The sequence below is a fragment of the Varroa destructor genome, unplaced genomic scaffold (genome assembly GCF_002443255.2).
Source record: "Varroa destructor unplaced genomic scaffold, Vdes_3.0 BEIS01000006.1, whole genome shotgun sequence".
NCBI lineage: Eukaryota > Metazoa > Arthropoda > Arachnida > Mesostigmata > Varroidae > Varroa > Varroa destructor.
The window spans coordinates 1,826,071-1,846,501 of record NW_019211459.1 but is presented as its reverse complement, the minus strand read 5'-3'; the positions used below and the strand labels follow the sequence as shown (position 1 = coordinate 1,846,501).

The 20,431-nt window shown below is 39.9% G+C and overlaps 1 protein-coding gene and 1 long non-coding RNA gene across 12 annotated transcripts in view; one reads left to right on the top strand and one right to left on the bottom strand.

Annotated features, from left to right (window-relative positions):
- The window catches only part of Cbp53E (Calbindin 53E), a 62,172-nt gene that overhangs the window by 8,170 nt on the left and 33,571 nt on the right, over positions 1-20,431 (top strand). For 4 of the 8 annotated variants that reach the window (XR_002674468.2, XM_086993898.1, XM_086993897.1 and 1 more), the window contains exon 1: positions 9,115-9,274. The exons of 1 other annotated variant lie outside the window; for it this stretch is intronic. Coding sequence is in view for 4 of the 7 variants with exons in the window: in XM_086993898.1 (XP_086850024.1) it covers positions 9,115-9,274 (160 nt within the window). In the remaining 3 variants the exon portion in view is untranslated. Of the gene's footprint in view, positions 1-9,114; positions 9,275-10,089; positions 10,200-10,624; positions 10,763-20,431 lie in introns of those variants that run through there. 3 more of the 8 variants (XM_086993900.1, XM_086993899.1, XM_086993901.1) reach the window with 3 other exon arrangements.
- Positions 1,352-12,030, bottom strand: LOC111253087 (uncharacterized). 4 transcript variants are annotated; one of them, XR_015330766.1, is made up of 5 exons: positions 11,044-12,030; positions 10,475-10,725; positions 6,669-7,714; positions 3,172-5,313; positions 1,352-3,060 (listed from the first exon to the last, which is right to left on the bottom strand). It is a non-coding gene; the product is annotated as an uncharacterized LOC111253087 (long non-coding RNA). The 4 variants fall into 4 exon arrangements; XR_015330767.1 differs by lacking the exon at positions 6,669-7,714; XR_015330768.1 differs by lacking the exons at positions 6,669-7,714; positions 10,475-10,725.

Sequence of the window (20,431 nt, the reverse complement as noted above, 5' to 3'; positions counted from 1 at the left end):
TTTCTAGTTCTACAAACAAATCCCAGCGCCTCATGTCCTGCATTGTGATGAGTCAAGCATAAAAATATTTTCCATAATGATGCAGAAATCTGTAGGAAGAACCTGTAGTAGTCAGAACCTTCGCTACATCTTCACTAGCAACAATTTACTTTAGCCAAAGCGCTTTAGTTGTACCAAAAACGATCTAATGAAAATTTGGCGTCGCATACGCTAACAACCCTAACGCTAACAAAATAGCGCTTGCTATAGTGTAACGTTAAGCATATTATATTATATAATATTCCCATATTAATTGCTCTGTTTGTCCAAGCGTTTCAATCCCCATTTGACAAGTAAATATCGAAAATGGAAGTCGTCCAAAAGTCAACATTACTAGTGATCCACTGTTATGGACTTATCCCGGCTTGATACAGTGATAACAAGCAATAGGTGTGCTTCTGATTGTATGTTTATATGGGTTTTGTCAAGGGCTAATTTTAAATAAGTAGCTGTCTATAATAATTCAGGTCTCTCAATTGATAGGTAGCAGAATTTCGAAATCATGCCCAAGGCTGCCTCTTGGAGCGGTTATTCTGATTCTCAGTTTGATGTCCAAAACAAGATAAAATAGTTTTGATAATATGACTTATTAATCACACTCAACCGGACATATTCTGGATGTCCATGTATGAATGCCCTTTTTAATAAAAATGCAACATTTTATACCAGTTAAAAAAATAACATATACACGTTCTTAAAGTTAGCGGTCGAATAATTCTAAAGATCCTTCATAAGGTGTTCAACAGTGGCGTTGGATCTCATTTACTTGATACCCTTGTCCAAACTCGTAAACTTACTAACTTTTACACAGTTCAACAAAGTGCTTTGGGAAGTGGCCTATCGCTTATCCAGGTTGGCCACTACAAATGTATTGTACAATAAACAACTTTTTGTTCATATATGATCTGGTTTGTTCTTTTGATTCGATATGCAGGTGTGCTTATCTAATGATTTAAAATGATTATTATTAAAAAAATTATATGTATATAATTACGATTACGTTCACTTGACACGGTTTGCTGTTATGCCAACACGATAGAGAGAAGCTTGTGGGAAGAATGAAACAACAAACAAAGTCGAAGTTACCTTCACACTTTGATAGATTGGCGTTGACATAAGTACATAAAAAAGCGCAAGATGGATAGAGAGAGAGAGAAAAGATGTCTCACTTCGTAGTTAATATTTGAGAAACTCGTTTGAATATATTCATAGGTGTTGCTAGCTAATACTCTATCAGTGTCGCCTCTAGCTCGCCGAACAAACTTCTGTGTCACTATATATTTATATATGTATATAGCAACATAAAAGTCCCTTGACAGTTAAAGAGCTTTTATTCGACATTGGGAAGATACTGCGTAACGCATCATATCATTTTCGTATTTCTATAATATATTACTATGTTAGTATGTACAGACTTGAAAAATACAGAACAACACATGATTCCAATATGAGGAAGTGGATAGAACGATTTGAAACTGTTTGTGCCATATAAGTTACACAAGTTTACACAAGAGATATTTCCAGATGCCCTAGAGATGATCTAACTCTATCATGTATCACAGTTTACCTCGCATCTAGAGCACTGCATCTATTGTCAGATTCGTGAAAACGCAGATTTAATGATGAAACAGATGCACGATGATGACATCTTTGCTTAACGGGTTTGTTCATTTCCTTATCGTTTTCCTTTATCGCACCCGAAGCAAAGAAATGTTCATTAATATCCCTTAACTTTTACTTCCGATTTTCAAGTTCTGTCTTGATCGCTTCCGTTGTTGGGAAACCTTCGGCTTTCGGGCAGCAGTGGCGACTCGGCTGGGAGATACGCAAAACTATTTTCAGGTCATCATGTGTAGTCGCAGTGTTTTTTTGATGAAGGAGGTTTTGAGACGATTTAATTGTTCGAGGTTCTTCACTAGAGGATCTTCTCAAGCAATGTATTTAATACGTACTACCTGTAGAAAGCTACAAATTATGTTAGAGTGCGCAACGAAATCCGCTCCTTATTCCAATGGTCCGCCCATCTCCTGCTACTTTAACCGATCTAAAACAAAGACTCCCTTACTCTAGTGAGATTTCTTCTTAAACTGTCTGGTGATACCTGCACAGATCTGTGCATATGTTTAGAATACTGCTCAAGAGATTCATCGTACCTAACGTTTATATTCGAGTTTATAAGATACAGTTTATATTTTTATATTATTAACACGAGAAATATTTACTTTTCATTACACTGCTTTCTTATCAAGCACCTATCAAGTCTACACGCAAAAATGTTTCCTAGGTGGTTCACATAGGTCGTTTATACAAGTTGCCGATATATATATATACATACCCTTTTTCGGTTTTTCTTTTTCAGCAAGTATCATATATTACGTAAGGTTACTAAGCTTATTGCGTGTTTATTTAGAAATACACTGTATAATAACCATTCTTGTAGCACTCTATAGCTCAATTGTTTTCACAAGCGGAATCGCAAGTTCACGCCCTTAACGATTGCATTCAAACTACGAGGCGCGCGGTGAAAGAACCAAGCTAACACTTTACAATATAGTACCAGCTTCCAAACTTGAAGTTCAATCTTAGCTTCATGTAAAACATTTAGGTATCCTGATCGCAGTTTATGACAAAAAATACATAAAGGGGCTGGATTCTGAATGGTCCATTTTGCCAGAACGGTGGAGCTTGGACTTCTTTGCGCAGTCGCCCAGTTTCAAGGTTGTTTGCATAGGCGACGGGAGTCCTTCAGCCGTCCGTCGTCACCGCTGTTTTTGCCTAACTCCCATTTACCATTGGTGCCAAAGTTTACCGACTAACCACTATGAACAATCACAACAAACCGAACGCGATTCTCGCATGAGACCCAGTGATTATTTCGCATTGTCTGAGTCCATACGGCATTATAGTTTATCGTTTATCGCATGCAGTAACAGCCCGGATATGTTAAGAAGTAAGTTGCATTTTCCTCTTGCTTCGCGTGCCGCTAACTTCCTTTCGTAAAAATTTACCACTGTGCCTTCACTGCAATTTATATACATTTGTTAAAAAATCCGTTACATGACACTGTTTTTGTACAAAGATTCTTACTTGTGTTTCAAGATTATCTTACATCGTCTTCAGAAATATACATACAAGTGCGATCCTAAGGCCTTAGTCATCGATGTAACTGCAATTCGGCATGCCTTCATTTTTTAGGTTTGATTAAGGAAATTGCTCAAGGAAAACAATTTTGAATATGTAACATTACAATCATATAATAAATAGATTGACGAATGAACATGGGATGGAATAAACAGTGCACGTTGACCATAACCCACGTGCATTTTTGCATGCTGAAAATTCAGCACGCACTGCCATGACAGTGTTAGGCCCATATCATTAGCCCCCAAACGTACATATGCAGACAGATGGATTATGTGTATATAAGCATAGCGATACCACCAACAAAGTGGTGATACAGACAACGGTCCCCTATCATTTTGAAACGCTGATACAGCTCCAAGGGCCAACAAAGCCGACCTTTCTATTTTTCGGGCGAGTGATTGAGTGGAACTTGAATAGCTTCACAAAATCGGAAGACATGCGTTGCTGTCTGCAGAGAACCAAAATAAGGCTACTTAAGGACCTAGTAATAAAATATAGAATATAATAAGAAATTGAGAGCAAACTGCATATGTCTTAGGTAGCTGCCGAGCTCGTAGGTACAAGGTTCCTTAGGTTACTAAATTGAATTTAAGATCCATGACAAATAGTACGAAAACGATAACCTTAAAAGCGCGATTGGCTAGCTGATGTCTCCCAGACAGCCTTGAGCAGTTTGGATTGAATGCTAAAATAGCCTTCAGCGATAAGTAGTTTACGACTGAGTGAAGAATGCGCACTCAGCCGATAATGGCATTCAGTAGGTCTGCGAATTAAATACGACCTAGCTCCTTATCTTCCCATCTCTTTAAATGTTAAGTTCCAATTTGCACGATACTATGCATTTCTTTGATCTGCAGTGAATCACCAAATCGTGGTTACAAAGTTTTTGAAGTTGTTTATTATGATCCCGTAACGCTCGTTATTGCCAGCCTCAAGTTTAACTTCCTCAACTGTGTGCTGTGTAGACGGTTCAGTTAATAAATAGTTACGTAAGCCAGTGGGGCATTTCCTCTCTCTCTCTGCTAGCTGGCATCTACAGTGACTTAATGAACGATGAAGGTGTCAGTCGTTTCGGGACGCTTGTCATAGCACGGCGTTTTCTTCACATAGTACCTCTGAGACCTACTCTAGGCCCGAACTTACATTTCGGCTCTGGGGCCTTTATCCGTGATGTACCATCACTGAAGCCGTAAGGTGCGCCCACTCGACCTTGTAGCGGCACGGAAGCTCCAAATGTGTATGGTTCTACTCCTCGGTTTAACTTTGCATTGCGGGAACATTGTTCTTCGCTAGGAGATCTGTACGCTCTCTTATCCATTTTGGCTCGAAAGAAACCGTTTATTCTATAAGCTGCCCTGCTTTTCGTTATTTTTTAATACATTTATTAATTAAAATTAGTACCATTCAAATCTCTAATCAGAAAGATGACTAGTCGTAGTTAGAAAAGCCTGGGTCGGTATAAATTAGATTAAGTATTTGACATATCTAACTGCTGCCATTATTTTGTCAATTAATTGCAGCTTTGCTACGCTACAATCACTGCATACAATCGGTTTTAATATATGAAATTGGAAAGAACGAGATGTGTTTTTTTCTGAAGGTAATAGAGGTGAACCTGCTAAAGCAATATCGTTCTTCACGTTCAAAGCTTTATAAACGTTATTAGAATTAGTTATTATAAAATATAGATCTTCAAAACAAGCTGACTAACCACCATATCAGTCTATGCATAAACTATTTCGTATACGAAGAACCCTAACGTTGTATGCCTCTATGTTTTTTGTCATGCTACGGAAATAGTACTCGTCTAAAGGACATCATTACCTGCAGATCTATTACAACCTTTCCAATCCAAAAACAACGTTCAGTATGATTCAAATTATTTGGTTGAACACGATATGTAGACGTATAACGTCGACTAATAGGGCCTGCAGACCTTTATTCGTAATGAAAAAAGAAAGTTATTCAAGTTGGTTGAATAATAGCACCGAATTTCTTTTTTGCTTTGAAGGACGCGTGATTGTTTATATACTAAGAACATCTTCGTAACTAACACTAAACAACACCATTATACATAGATAAGACACGTACTCTAACGTATCGCGCTGCGTCAGCACAAGGGACGACCACCTGTGAAAACAGAATTAGAATTATTAGCTGTCGCCTATTTTTTACACTAGGCTCTATTAAATTAGATCGGCTCAGTATCTGTGACGGACGCTCTGAAAGTATCGACCTAGCAGAATGAAGTCCCCAACGTTCATGGCATATTTGACATTGTCAAAAAAAAACTTAATTTTGTGTTGCAGTTGTTCGTCTTTCTCTCTTTCTCTCTCTCTCTCTCTCACACACACACACACACACACACACACACTCTTAGGACACGCACTCCTGAACGAGTTCCTATTCTGGAGAGGGTTGCAATGGTCGCAGCAGCCTGAACGGCGTGTGAACTCGCTCGTGGCGCCACATAGCGGTCCCAACCCAAGGAGCGTAACGACTGTTGCGGAGGGACCAATTCCACCGTAGTAGATTCAAGTGCCCGAAGCCTAGCTAGCATCGCGCAACTCTAATTCGACAACATCGCGTGTCCACATCAACTGGTGTATGTGTGTGGATGTTCCCGATACATGGCGTCATGATCGGGGAGAATATGAGTTTCGTCTCATTGGTGCGGTACGTCCACGGTTACCCGCACCGCGTTTCCTGTGGAGTCTGATTATGATACGGTACGGTGGCTGAGTCCGCAGTGTCGGCTGGCGCTGAGTGCAGTCAGGTGGTGATAATAGACAATCTGTGGCAGTGAAATGATGTCGTAGCGAGAGAGACAAAATTAATCAGACAGTCAGCCAACCTGTGAGTCAGTAAGCGTTTGAGAGAAGTCGATGTGGGTCGGCTCGCCTCTGACTTCTCTTGCTTGTCAATTGTTATACATTTGTTTGAGCTGTCGCGGCTGCGCAACAGCCGGTATGAAATGGTCTTCTCAAGTAAAGGTTCGTGTCGATCGCTGGTCTTTTTTTGCTATTCATATAGCTTAATGTCATTGGCACCGTTCCACGAACAGAGGCTTCGTGCTACGATGCCGTAATGCTAGTTCGCTTGGGTCTTTTGTTGAGACGTTCAAGCTTAAAACCATAATGGCTAACCGAAGCCTTCATTTTCAACTTCTGCTTTACCTAAATAATCCCGACAAGGCTATATCACGTTCCTGTTGTAATGCTATTTCCAATTGAACGCGCCGGCTAAACAGGGAACAATTACTAGAGTCAATAAAAAGATAAGCACAAGAAGAAACAGAAAAAGCGACACTTTCAAGGAATTGATACCTTGCTCTTAAGCAGACCCAAATGATACTTACGTTTGCTTCAGTTTGCATTAACATAGTATATGCTTGTTATTACCTATGTCAATGTTCAACAGTCATACACATAGTAATCCATTGTTAACTGAAAGAAGTTAGCCCCAAATCAGTTCCAGATCTGTACCTTAAGGTTAGCCCAAACACTATTGCAAATTGGAATCGATGAGGCTTGACGTGATCCATTTTTTCTCCATTGTCAGCAGCTATATGATGGTCTCGAAGCGAAAGTCAATTCAGGAACACTGTGTTCACTAATCTGGAAGTCATCATAGTTCAGTCAATGTCGAACTGCACGGAACAATTCTGATGGCATAAAAAATTAACTTATTTCTAAAGTTTGGCGGATAAAATCAAGTCATCAACTGGCTAAGAAGTGCGCCGAACTCTACGTGTCTAGTTCACACGGCAATCCTAAAGCCACTTCTAAGTATAACAGACGAGGGACCAGGGAAATGGGCTAAGGGCTCTACAAAGTTCGAGGCGATCATGCCTTAAGGTACCGCTTGAACTGAAATAAAATACATGATATAATCTAGACAGGCGAAATGTTGAAACGGCCCGAAACTGTCAGGCCGCAGTGCGTTGGCATGTTTCAGGCGTTGAAAGTACAGTTCTTCTCTACCATTCGATTTCATCGTAGCGACAAAGGGAGCTACTATAATGTTTCATTGTTTTTATTGATGGTTTACACTATAGCAGGTCCGAGAAGAACAAGCCATATCAAATAGTAACTACAAAATGAAGTAAGCTCGATTGCCTAATGTTCCATATATTTTTGACCTTATGTGTTGCAGTGGACTAGATCGGGAGCCTTCCTCATCTAATCGTCACAGCAAACAGAGCTAGAATTAAATAGTTTGAGCTTCACAGATGGAAGACGTTACCATCGATTGCCGTGATCGGCTTTCGATGTCTGAACTCACTAATATGGCTTCTCGAAGGGTCGCTAAGCTCGCATTTACCGCTGATGAATAAACCATCGCCGAGCTACAAACGCGGACGAAGTTAGCACAGACACCATAAGCATCGTCTTCCGCTAAAGAAGAAATCAATTTCTACAAAATCTTAGTCAGCCGCGGAGATGGCCTCTGGTAGAAGTTCCAACGCCAATAAGTTGAATTACCAATGTCACGCAACGCCTGGCGATTTCACGGTCGTAGACGACACCTACTGGAAATACGGCAGGGTCAAGTCTTTCTATTAGTCACCGTCGAACAAGGATTACAATCTGATACAACGGGTTCTTTTTGTATAAGCTACATTGTACGTGGAGGATAACAGTATACCATTTGTCAAATTTGTTGCCTTCGCTTTTTTTCGTGCTTCAGTTAAGTGAAGTGTCGTCTTTCTGTCGTGGAAGCTCCAATCGTAGGAAAAGAGAAGCCATCAGTTTGTCGACCGCTTGCCCGCAACTAACTTTCATAAGTTCAGGAGCATTCGTAGAAGGAACAGTTAGTTTCCTGGCTACGTGTCGTTCGAACAAAGAAGGACAGGCAGAGAACGACGAATAATTTGACATCGCCCGCGCCTCCACTGCCGTTTGCTCCTAGCAGATCCTGATCGCGTCAGTAAAGGTGCTAACCGCCAATACGGCCAGGAAGGACATCATCAGTCAACAGCTTTTTTAGAACCGCATAGGTCATCAGTTATACCATCGTCAATGTCGACATTTTTCATTGTGAATGCGGCAACTGCTCTCATTGTTGCCACTTCTACTAACATCGCATGGTCGAAATATGACATTTTGTTTTATTCTGAACGCAAACGTGCTTGAAACTTCGTCATTGAGCCAGTGCCATGATTAACGCGTGTCGAGATATTACCATACGGGATAAAGTATTCCTTCTGCGTTTCGTGATAGAGCCGATTTTCAAACGATAATCGAAAAAAATGCCTCTTTATTCTACCGAAAACAAGATACCATGATGGTGGCTTGAAGAGCTATTAATCATAATGCGGTGATAAGGCAAACCAACTGATCGGTATTCTATTGAGAGTCGTTTGGGGTTCGACTTCGCTGAGAGACCTTTCACGAGTAAGATCATCATTAGATGGCAGTCACTTTTCTAGCTATTTAACTACACGGCCACTTCACGAAGACGACGACAACAGCAACGACAAGTTGTTGAGAAAATGACGTGCGCCAAACGGTAGCATTACGTCTGACGTAACCCTAGAGTTCAGATACGTACATATACACATATAATATAGGCAATTACTGCCACACTTCGTATGTTAGTCACGAACAAGCGCAGAAAGTTGAAACTACCTGGAACAATGCATGCGTGTGAAAAAAACAAAATGAGAGCTGAAATGATTCGAAGAATTGTACCAACGTTGAATCGCCACTGCGATAAATAGTAGAACGCTCTACAGAAAAGCCGACAGAATACGCAGATATAAAAAAGCAAGACAGCTAATAAAGCATCGATACGCGGCTTTAAACGTTTCTATAAAATCCTTGAATTATTCAGGTACGAAGTAATAGGAATCCGGTAATAGTTAACGGAAACACAGAGGGCGACAGTATCGAAACAAGGGCGCGACAAAGGGACGACAACGCGACCGCAATGTGTGACAGTTCTCCAGACGCGCTAAAGGCTCAGGCGGCCTTTGGGGCCAATGTCGGCACTAACTTTATGCGTCAGTTTCGTGACAAGAAAACACGCGAACTCAAGAACCTTACAGCGTCACAATTCATGGAAGTGTGGTCGCACTATGATCACGACGGTATGTTAAATCCATCGTCTTTGTAGTTTTACTTCTATACTTTTTCAATTAAATTTACCTAGACTAGGTATGCAAGAACATAGTTAGACTTCCATCTAAAAATTCCAAAAACCGGAGCAGACATCGCCAAAACAGACGTCCTGTCGACGATTCTTGTTAAAACACCAACATATGAAGGAAACACGCCAGAACTATAGAAAAAATCCTCTTATATCATTGTTAGGTTACTAACAATTACTTCATACTAAATCAAATACTCTGGCGAGCTGCAACTTGCTATGACTGGACAAAAATTTCACGAAAAAACATTTTCTCGTCTAAGAATCACACGCTTAATAACAAAATATATGCCAGAGAAAGAGGTGGAAAAATCTTCCGAGATCGATCTGCTGCTGCTGCTGCTGTTACTGTTGTTGCAGTATTCCAGCGGCGGCGGCGGCGTCAACATGAATGATGGTGATGTCTCGTTGTTTACACGATATGGTCATAGTTTTTTTCGTGTGGCCTACATTTACTTGTTTATGCAAGTATTTAAGTAGGACTCGCCAGACTAAGCTGTATATTCGTTATATTATATTAGCCTGTCGAAGACGTAATTTTTTCTGTACAGGACTACTAAATGATTTTTTCTTTTCAATCAATCGATTAGCAAATGGTACTATTCTGTACAAAGTGTTTTTAATAAGTATAATTATATATTATTTTCTGGAAAGAACATGGTTGTACTTGAATTTTCTCTGCTACAAGAAACTTTATTCGTACTTTCACATAGAAACACAAGTTTTTTCACTTTGTTTTTAATGTCCTTTTTCTAGTTTGCCGCTCCGCTGTTGGTTTAATTCTATATACACGTCGAACTGCTCTGTAAGTCGATTGTAATTTCATCGTGTACTAAGCGATATCTTACATCGAGCTCAAGCTAAAGGTGAGAAAAGGACATTTTCGATACCTACTCTATTTTGCCTTTTGCTAAGGCCAAACAGCTATCAAGCAGCATGGCATGGTGCCATGTAGAGCAAAAACTCGGTAACTGAGCAAATTACCAAGCTGAAGGATGTTCTTTCAAAACTGGAGGATGCAGTCCGCCCCCCCGTCACCCATAAATACCGATTTAAGACACTTCTGAAATATGACGTTTGGCAAATAATTTGTTAATTGGGCGAAAAAATTCACTATAGTCATACGACCATCGACACGCACCTTAGGTTTATGGGATTTACCTAACGATTAGGAGTTCAAGTCTTTGATAAATAGATGCGCTTTTTCACTGGCTTTCAACTGGGTCCCGCCCGGCACCGAACAAGAAACTGTCATAGTGGCGACTTTCTGCACAGACTTATCACCGATGACGAGAAGCGGCGTCTGAGTTTTGAGAGCCCCTGGAGAAACGCTCAAATTTAAAGTTAAGCCAGACCTCACGCCAAGAAGGAAATGATTTGCGTTCGCCGAAACTGGAAAATTTTTCAGAAGGACAAAGATATGCACAGGGTACGGTAGCCAAATCAGGGCTTTTTCTTATGAGTGAATTTTAAGGCCGTATTTAAACAAAAACAAATATCTAGACGATTTTTTTGCATGCGTTATACATGCTATTTCTGACTCTTATTCTCATTCAATATAGTAATTATCCAACTTGAAAGCGAAGTCGCTTAGGGCTTCTTCTCAAATGTTTATTTGCCAAATGAGGGTTCAAATCTGCGCTATTCGGTGGCCATATGCTCTCATTATATAACATGCCAATTTTCTCAAGGCACCAATGCTGTACTTACCATCTAGTTTGAGCTAACGAGCAGGATGCTGGTCCTTCTTGAAGACATCTGGTCGCCTGAGAGAGTCTTCAGCTATCCACGATTGTAAAACCATTTCTAGAAGATGCAACTAAACTACTTAGGTAATGTGTTTACATCTCTACATAAGGTACAATGGCGTGATGTCTTGACATCTCTTAGCGTTCGAAAACATTGAGAGTGGTCAACAATTTGCCGTTTCACGCAACAAGCACTAGAATTGTCTGAATGGTGAAGATGCCAGCGATCGCCTGTGTTAATCTTCACTTCGACGACCAGTTTTTTTTTTGTCCGAAAAAAATCGAGAACGATTTTGAGAGAATCAAGGAGCAAACGGCATTGAAATAATTTACCTTAGAGAGCATATGTCTCGTTTTTATTGCATATGACTGTACCCGTAAGCGTTCAGTGACCTGAAACGTTCACTGATATCAAATGTACTTGCTACGCCCTAGTTGGAGCAGACGGATCGTTAAAAATGCATCAGATTGGATAATGTCGATTAACTCTTAAGCTTGCACTGATCTTCCTCTGTCGTAGGCTCTACGATATGCTGCGCTTAAGCTTGCTTCTGTTTCTTCTGCCGCTGCATCCGGATTTGCAATCCTGTGAACTATCAATTGTGGAAAACTCTAAACGCTTATAAGCTCGGCGCCAAATCGTCCAGCGTGAAGATACTGGATCATAGCTATTTTTCACGTACACTATAAAAACGACGCACTGTAATGGACCCCATAATGGGTTTGTTGATTTGTTTTGATGAGTGAACGCATAATGACAAGCAGGCCGCCGAAATTGGTCCGAATTTGGATGCCATAGTCTCCATCTGGCCCAGCTACGTCAAGTAAAAGAGGCTATCTGGCAGAAACGACCCGGTAGATAAGGCGGTCATACTTTTTCACGACAATGGCAGGCCGCAGACGGCAAATATTATGAAAACAGACCTGAAAGAGCTTTAGCGGACCTCACTCCGACAGATTACACCGTTTCCGACCAGCATGAAATTAATGGCCGACCATTTGAAGGTGCCAAAATTCGTCTGCTCGGGATCTACAATTCCAAGCCATGTAAAAAGGAATCAATAAATTGGCTGAAATAAACTAGCGGAGTTAAATGGAACGAATACAACATAAGTTTTGTATAATTTGCCGCATTTTTTGTTGGTTGAAAAACCGAAATTGCACATACCCGAACGTGCATTTATAATATCTAGCATATATGATAGGATGGCGTGTTCTTGCATTTCTTTGAGCGCATTTCCATAGTAACTATAACTAACAAGCTTACCGATTCAAAGCTCGGCATTGGCAAAGATGGTTATTAGTTATTAACAATCAGAAAAATACGGGATGAAGGAAAGATGGGGAATTATGGAAAATAATTAATTGAGATCGCTAGATGCTCGCATGGTTGCCATGCCGTGTCATAGGTCTGCTGAGGAAACCCGCTTAAGCTTACGAGATCTACTTCGACTAACTTCTCATGGAGCCAAATCCTTGATGCTGTACCTATAAATAGGTATACATATATGAGTATATCGTTTCTTGAGTTTACCGTGACTGAAAAGTCTCTTCAAATTGCTAAGTTTTTATTTCACTGTAACTTTAAAGTAAAAATAGTTGCAGTGAAGAGCGGATTCAGCTCTAAAACATAAAAAAATACTTTTACTTCATGCCTATATATATATTCGCTCTTTATGAAAACGTTTAGTAATATTTCATATATATAGATAATATATGGAGTATACGCGATAACCTCGATTAATCTATGCATCATTCGCCCTCGTACATTGATTTAAGCTCTGGTTTTTGTCGCGATAATATTAAACGATGTTTCGTTCATGTACGCTATTTCCTTGATTCCTATAAACGTATTTTTATCAGTAGTCTGAAAATGTAAAACTAGATTTCTATAATATGGGCACTTCTGTGTCACACGTTTTGTAAATGTATGCAAAGCCTTTTCCAGGGGGTTCCCTATCTCTAGATAGATTATGCTTGGTTCAGCGTATATACGAAATAGTTTGATGCAGAAATTAAGGGATCTTATCAAGAAAGGCTACATTTTGTCAAGCGTTCAATCAAGCTAGCACGCAAAGCATGCCATCTGCTATGCGTATACGTAATAACGTGTAGGTTTTCAATTGTATTCTCAGACTTAAATTTCTATGCTTGACATCCTCATGCCAACAGTGTAAAGCGTCGACCTTTTTTAGCGAGTCATATAAGGTCCAGTCGTTCAATCTAATCATAATCGATTCCTCTTATGAAGCATTTTATTTTCGGCTCCAGTATCGACGGCGACAGTATGTATACTAGAGGGCTCATAAATAAAACAGTATATAATTTTTATAACACCGTGTTATAATGACTAAAATGCAATAGCTACAAGAATCTTGCAACATATAAGGATAAAAGAATAAGGAATAAAAAAATAGCGCTAGATCTACTCTTTGTTGCAACATCATACTACTCTATAGGCTGCCCACCTTGTCATAAGATGTTTCCACCATTTATATAATTGTATGTAAATTGTGTGTGTAAAAATAGTTTAGGCTAACCGATAGAGGTTCAATTGATCCGCCTGTAAATGTTGTTTCAATGAATGAGGAATGTCAAATAAATAAAGTTTCGTAAAACTGGCACAATTTCGCTCTTTGTGTCGATGTCGTCTCCTCTACATTGCTTGGCTGAATAATCTACGGACAACGATAAAAGTAACTCTATAGTGAAAGTAAGCTACAAGTCCTCCGCGATCAGAGAGATGGTGAAGCCATCTGAAATCTCGTATCCTTCTCGTTGCTTGATCCTACCTAATCTAGAAGTTACATATAGACCTAGCATGGTATACAGAGTGAATTACTTACGTTTCGTAGTTGACGCGTTTTTCGGGTGCCATTGCCATGCCGGGTGCCATAGACATGCTGGTCTATTAATCAGCCGTCGTTTAGGCTGTTTAAGTTATTAATTCCGTAGTAAATAGAAGCAAGCATTACGGATGAGATAAACGAGGAAACATTTGATAACAATCAGAACTTGCAAGGGGCCCCTGCTTTTTTCCCTGATAATCTAAACGTAAACCTAATTCTCAAGCTAAAATATGTCAAATATGATTGTACTTGTCGCATTCGTTTTTAGCATTCGCTGTTTCCTCCCTATTACACATATATATGTGTATTACCCTATTAATGCGACGCTTAACTGAGACAGTCTCATTTATGACTCGTACGAGATAGATCAATGGTGATCCTTCATTTTACTTATATTTATCATACGTCTGTATTTGGTCTTCTTGAAGTGTGCGCTCTTTTTACTACATTGCTATATTCAGCGTAAGCGGCGCCGGCGTAGTCGCATTTATCACGTAATTTCTATCTTTCACGTAGCTAGATGATGATACACATTGAGCCACTGTATACATAATTATCTCCATGCAATTTCTCAGAGACCATATGCCTTGCGTGTTTCAGAGGGTTTGATCATTGACGCCCTAGATCTTTTGTGGATCACGCCAAACAGCAAGCCTGTTTCCGATTGAATAGACTCTGAGGCACACAATAAAGCGCGCATTAGAGCCGGTACATCATATCGCCGCTGTTGCGGACTTCTGTTTTTTAATATCATCTGTGAATGTCGCCAATTCAGTTTCGCCGATGCATGTGTACACGCAGAAGTGCACCTTTGTTCATAAAACAAGCTCATAGGGCTATATATGTGATAAAGAGAAATACGTGTCACGTGTGCAAGTATGATGACCTTGAAGTAAGCATACATTGATGCCAGTGTCTTTATCTGAAATTTGCATTTATACTTTGGCCTTTTTTTTATCCACTAAGTGGCCATTGTGTATTGTTGTCACGTCTTGTTAGCGCGATGCTGATGACAATAACAGCACATCCTGCGTGGCCTGAAACGTCTGCCAGCCGCGTTGTCGCGCTTACCAATCGAATTACGTTGACCGACTGAAGCAGGCACCCGTCGACATTTCCAAGGACGTATGACGATGACAAGTAGCTTTCGAGCTTCATAACTTGAGATCTAGTTTCGATGCAGCTCCGGCGTTATCCGCTGTCCCTGTTGACAAGTAGACGTTCTTCTTACGTCAACATCTGTGGTAGTCCGTCCTTCTCGTCATCATTGTCGCCGTGGCCGTTTTGCCACTCCTCCTTATCTCCTGGCTGAAATCTGTCGCTCCATATTCTGAACAGAAAAAATTTTCACTGCCAGGATATATCGCTGTATCCGCGTCTCTCTGCTTAATTATATCCTGCCCTATCCCATACGCCGGCCCAGAGGAAGAAGCCTTAGCAGGATTAACAGTTAGCTAGCTATAGGCTAGAGACTGAGCATGACAAGGAGAGAAAGTTTTTCTCGTAGCTGTCGCTGATTGACACCGAATTTATTTGGGCAGAGATGTTTACTGACGAATCGAGATATAATGATCTGGCTTCTGCTTGGGATCATGTAGTGAACGGCAGTTCAGCCGCTGAATAAATCTATGTCGCTAAATGGTTTTAGGGATGTAATCCACAGTAGACGGAAATACAAGTATCACGTAGGAAAGATAGGTGGTATATACGTGAGTGAGCGAGTGGCGTCGATACTCACCTCGGCTGAGCTCTGAAAATACGCAAACGGCCGAAGGTAAATAGAATTTGAAGCTTTAACCCGTCAGCTCATTGGCCGACGGAAATGAATTTGCGCCGAGAAGTGATCTACAGTGATACGATTACTAGAATCACGATTGCTAAAAGCAAATTGACCATTGTTGTTGAACAATAACAGGTCCGCCGTTTTAGAAAAAGACGGATACATAAACACATAATTAGATGCTCAATAAACTTTAAAGACATGAAGTCTAATAGAAGATCACACTTTTTTTCAATAGCTAACACACATAGTTCTAAAATTAAATTCGTTATCTGTTTAGCGTCATTGCTTAGATGGACGACGTAGATTTTAGTGTATCGTACAATAAAAACATTTTTTCTTCTTCCATCCATTGATTGTCCGTTCTACTAAGGGAGCCTACGTTTGTCCTTCGCGAACGCCCTTTTCTAAAAACGATTTGTAGTATCGTCATTATCATTACTAATCTAGGTTGATTCTGACGTTCTCCCTTGTTCGTATAAATTATAGTATACAATAGCCAATATCCAGGCATTAGGTTTTGTATGAAATATATAATAATACCAGAGTCGCCATGTCCTTCTCCAAAGCGCACTATTTATTAGCAACGAATGTTCCAACTGATGCACTCTCGAATATAGCTGGCTGCCTATCTAATAGCAATTCTATTATGGTGGTTTCAGACCTAACCAAAAATTCATATTTTTCTCAAAAATTTCAAGACTTTATGATAGCTTCAAGATAAAATGTTAAAATTATTATATCATATTCAGTCCCTACTAATAAGATCTTTGCCTGAATAGTTCCGAATGTACGAAAATTACGTTCACACTCGAACTAAAGGATGCTTTTGATAGTCTATAGCTGCCATAATTTACTAGTACTATAGGCTCTGCCTAATTAATTGTTCAATTCATGTAAAGGCTAAGTCCTGTATTGCTGAGAATTTTCTTCTTTTCTTTTTTTTTTTTTTCTTTTAGTAAATCATTTGCCTCAGTTGCTAGCCTCAGTCTTATTCTTGATGTATCGAGTGGGAGGTCGGCTAAGCTTGGTTTCTCGAACGAAATTTACCCTGTAAATATACTACCTCACCTCGATTAGTACAAGAAGAACGAGTTTACTATAATGACAAGCTGGTGCCTCCCAGGCACGCCGCGGTTAAACGTGTGACGAGGGCGTGCTTCACTTTTGGGTGAAGTGTGATCATGTGGCGATCAACTCGCCGGCTGCAAGCGGTGTAGGATAGCTCGCCGATCTGGTGAGAGTTATGGTGATGGCGCTGCAGCTATTGGTGTAGAACAACTGCGACGTCGTCGTTCGGACACGTATAGATTATACGTGTTACTAGTAGTCCCTGCACTAACTTGTGCAGGCAAAGATGCATCAGATGGCAAGACACAGGTTTAGGCTACCGCCTGATAGGCGGACACAGGTTTAAAGGAAGAAAAAAGATAACGAAGAGTCATTTATCTTGCGACGCTCAAGCGTCTCTGCTGTAGACGAAAGTTAGGCTCTACGTCTCGGGTTTACCCCCTAAGTAGGACTTTTTGTAAGTTACTAGAGTTTTTATCATAAGCCTGCTTCGCAATTACGTCCGTTTAGGTCAAGGATGATATGTTCTCTTGTACGCAACATGTTCAGGCATTTCAGCTCAAGTAAAAACCTCACAGTTTTTCAAAATTTGCGTTCTAGAATTGTTTTTCAGTAAAACAATCTTAGCGCACATACATTTCCGCTTAGGGCATATGCACATTTCCCTGTTAAATTGTCCGTAATGAAAATTAACTAAATAACCTAAGCTGATTAATATAATGTTAACTATTGATTTTCTCTAAAAATTTGCGAAAATGAATACTTCCACAATTTTATAAAACAAAAAGAATAATAATAGTAAGCACCTAATAATTTATTTCAATTTAAAGGACACACCTTAGGCTAGCAACATTTGTTCAAAACAAAATACTTTTTAATTTTTGTGATCAGTTAAATAGAGATTCGGTGGATACTATAAAGTCCTAATTTTAGTACAAGCAAAAAGCACAGAGGGGCTTTTCGCAATTATGAATTAAGTCCGCAAACAGGTAATTCAATGAAAAAAAAACCTAAGTAAAACGTATAAATTAAACAAATATTATAGATAGATCAGAAGAACTGTCAAGCAATTTTCAAAGTGCACCTGTGTTTGGAAAATAAGTCCGCTTAGATTTAGAACGTCTCGCAGAAGCTCTCATTTTAATACTTGTGAAATCGCAAGATTTAAGGTCAAATAAATGTCTACATGGATCTTTCGAAAACGATATAAAAACAACGGCTTAAATAGACGGATCCTTTTCAGTTGAATTAATGGAATTACTTTTCATGGAGAAAGCGGTTCGAGGCATTTGTTGGCCTCTACATGCAGAAAGAAAGCTTGAGCGCCGGACCTTCAATACTGAGTATCGTTGTGTTCGCTCGGCCTTTGGAGTTCGCGGTTTCGGTGATTCCGGACCTCTTCCTGACTGCTTTTCGTAACTGTAGATTTCGAAATTAGTACATCTCGATGATTCCTACTCCATTTTAGTAATTTTGTATTCCGGCGCTCAGTTCATCTAGTCCAGTCAATGCAAGAGGCACGAGAAAATCATGTCGACCTTTTTTATAGTATTGATTTTTTTTCTATCTGAGAAGATATTACATAACGAAAGTTAATTAATCAGCAAATGTTAGCTTGAAACCTGTCTTTCCTCAATTTTGTGCTGCCTCATAGCTTACAAGAGACTTGGCGGCACGGGAAAGACAGCACTATGTTCTGCCTTAGGTTTTGCGAGGTGGAATAGTTGGAGTTCTCTTCGAATACGGTTTACCTTCTACTATAAGTATTATATGCCAGCGCACTGTTGTCTGTCTCAGTCGAGGTTACATGCGTGAGAATAGTAGATCATGTAAGATTCGCCCATGTGATACGATATTTTTATGTATGATTTCCTATTTAACTGCCTGTTTGCCTGTGGGTCCTAGTCATTTAGCGCTTTGTAGCCGATTTTAGTCGATTGTCTGTTTAGTCTGGCACGACGAAAACCCCCGTCTGCTCTTACCTCACTGACGGAAAGGTTCTCCCCCGCTTTGTCACAAAGTGTTCGCTCCGACGGGCCAATAGTGGTATCAATCACCGGGTGAATATTGTGCCAGAAACCATGTTTGCCGTGAATCTGTTAACTGAGCGATTCAACACCGTGTACTAAAGCTCAGACTTGGCAAAAATTTTATTTCTACTGCCCTTATTCTCGTGCAATATGTCCAATAACTTCAATAGCATAATGAAAAATATTACTTAATCATAGGAACATATCATTACATAATAAGGAAGTAACACGAATACTACTTTAACAGTCGTTAGAACCACTTCCGCAGCTGTAGGAAACACACAATGAAAAACTATAGCGTTGTATTAACAAAATAACGCATTTTCTGTTACCTGAAAATCTGCGTAAAAACACACGATTGCATTGTGTAGAAAGCTACCCGTTGAAAAATCGTTGTTTGCCATACAGTAGCTGCGATTGCCTTCGTCCCTGGCGGCCTTCATCGTATATGTGTCGCCCGCTTCATGCTCAGTTTGTTGTATCCTTAGCCTAGTATGCACATGAGCCTTTTCTTTCCAGGCAAACGAAATAGTGGGGCCTGTCGTGCGGTTTGCACAACCGACATATCTGTATTTGCTGTAGGGGGGGGATTCCGTACTATACGGACCTCAATAGAAAACAACGTTCCGAGGAAACCTCATGATTAAAAAATCTTCAAAAAGAACAGTTTACAATATAGGTCCTGTTGCAATTGTTAGTCGCTATTGTGTCTTGTTATAAAAACGAGCATTTATTGTTACGCTGATTAGGACAGCCTACGAGGGCATATAGGCCCTGATAAATGACCACAGCCCCGCCGACCTAAATAAATGCCGTGCTGGTTGTGTTCGTCACTTACAGTCGCAAAAACCCCTACCTTTTCCAATTGTCGTATGATAGCCAGACCATAAATAGCTACTTTTGGAAGGTAGCCACATTGCCGGTGGTTAATGATTGCTCGAAAGCACTTTGCGCTAATAGATAACTTTAAAGTAATCCGTTTACTGCTAGAACGATCAATTACGGGTAGTTCACAGCTTCGGAAATCGGCTAGGCATAATCTGCCCTCAACTATTGCGATTCGTATAAAATTTTCATCACGTATTTGGAAGTTCTCATCAGGTTTATAGAACTGTGAGACGGAGCTGATAATGTTAAGGTGATTGCGGTCGAAGTGCTGTTCCCTCTGACTCTCAAGGTTTGCGAAGGTTTTGCTACAGAAAAATACGTTGATCCATGTGAAGTCATTACAGAAGAACAGGACGGGGAAAATGCGACAAATGTCAATGTAAATAAGTCGTGCATATAATTTCTCCCGGCGATGCCTTGGAAACGTTTGTCGTAGTGTATATTCTTACAATGAATTTTTAAATCGCCTAAAATGAAGAGAAGCTATATCGAGTGTGCTACGTAGATTTTACACACAGATAACTGAACGCTACGGACGCATCCATATTGTCGACTCTTGACTTGAAGCCTTATTTCCATATTCTCAATCGACATGAGGAAGTCTAAGCAGCGATTACTCTAGCTGCAGTGAAGTCATAGATAGACATAACAAAAGCATTCATGTTTAGTAGTAAATCTTGCTATCTATATTGTAATTGATAGAAAAGGATAAGGCTATTTTCTACTTTTCTC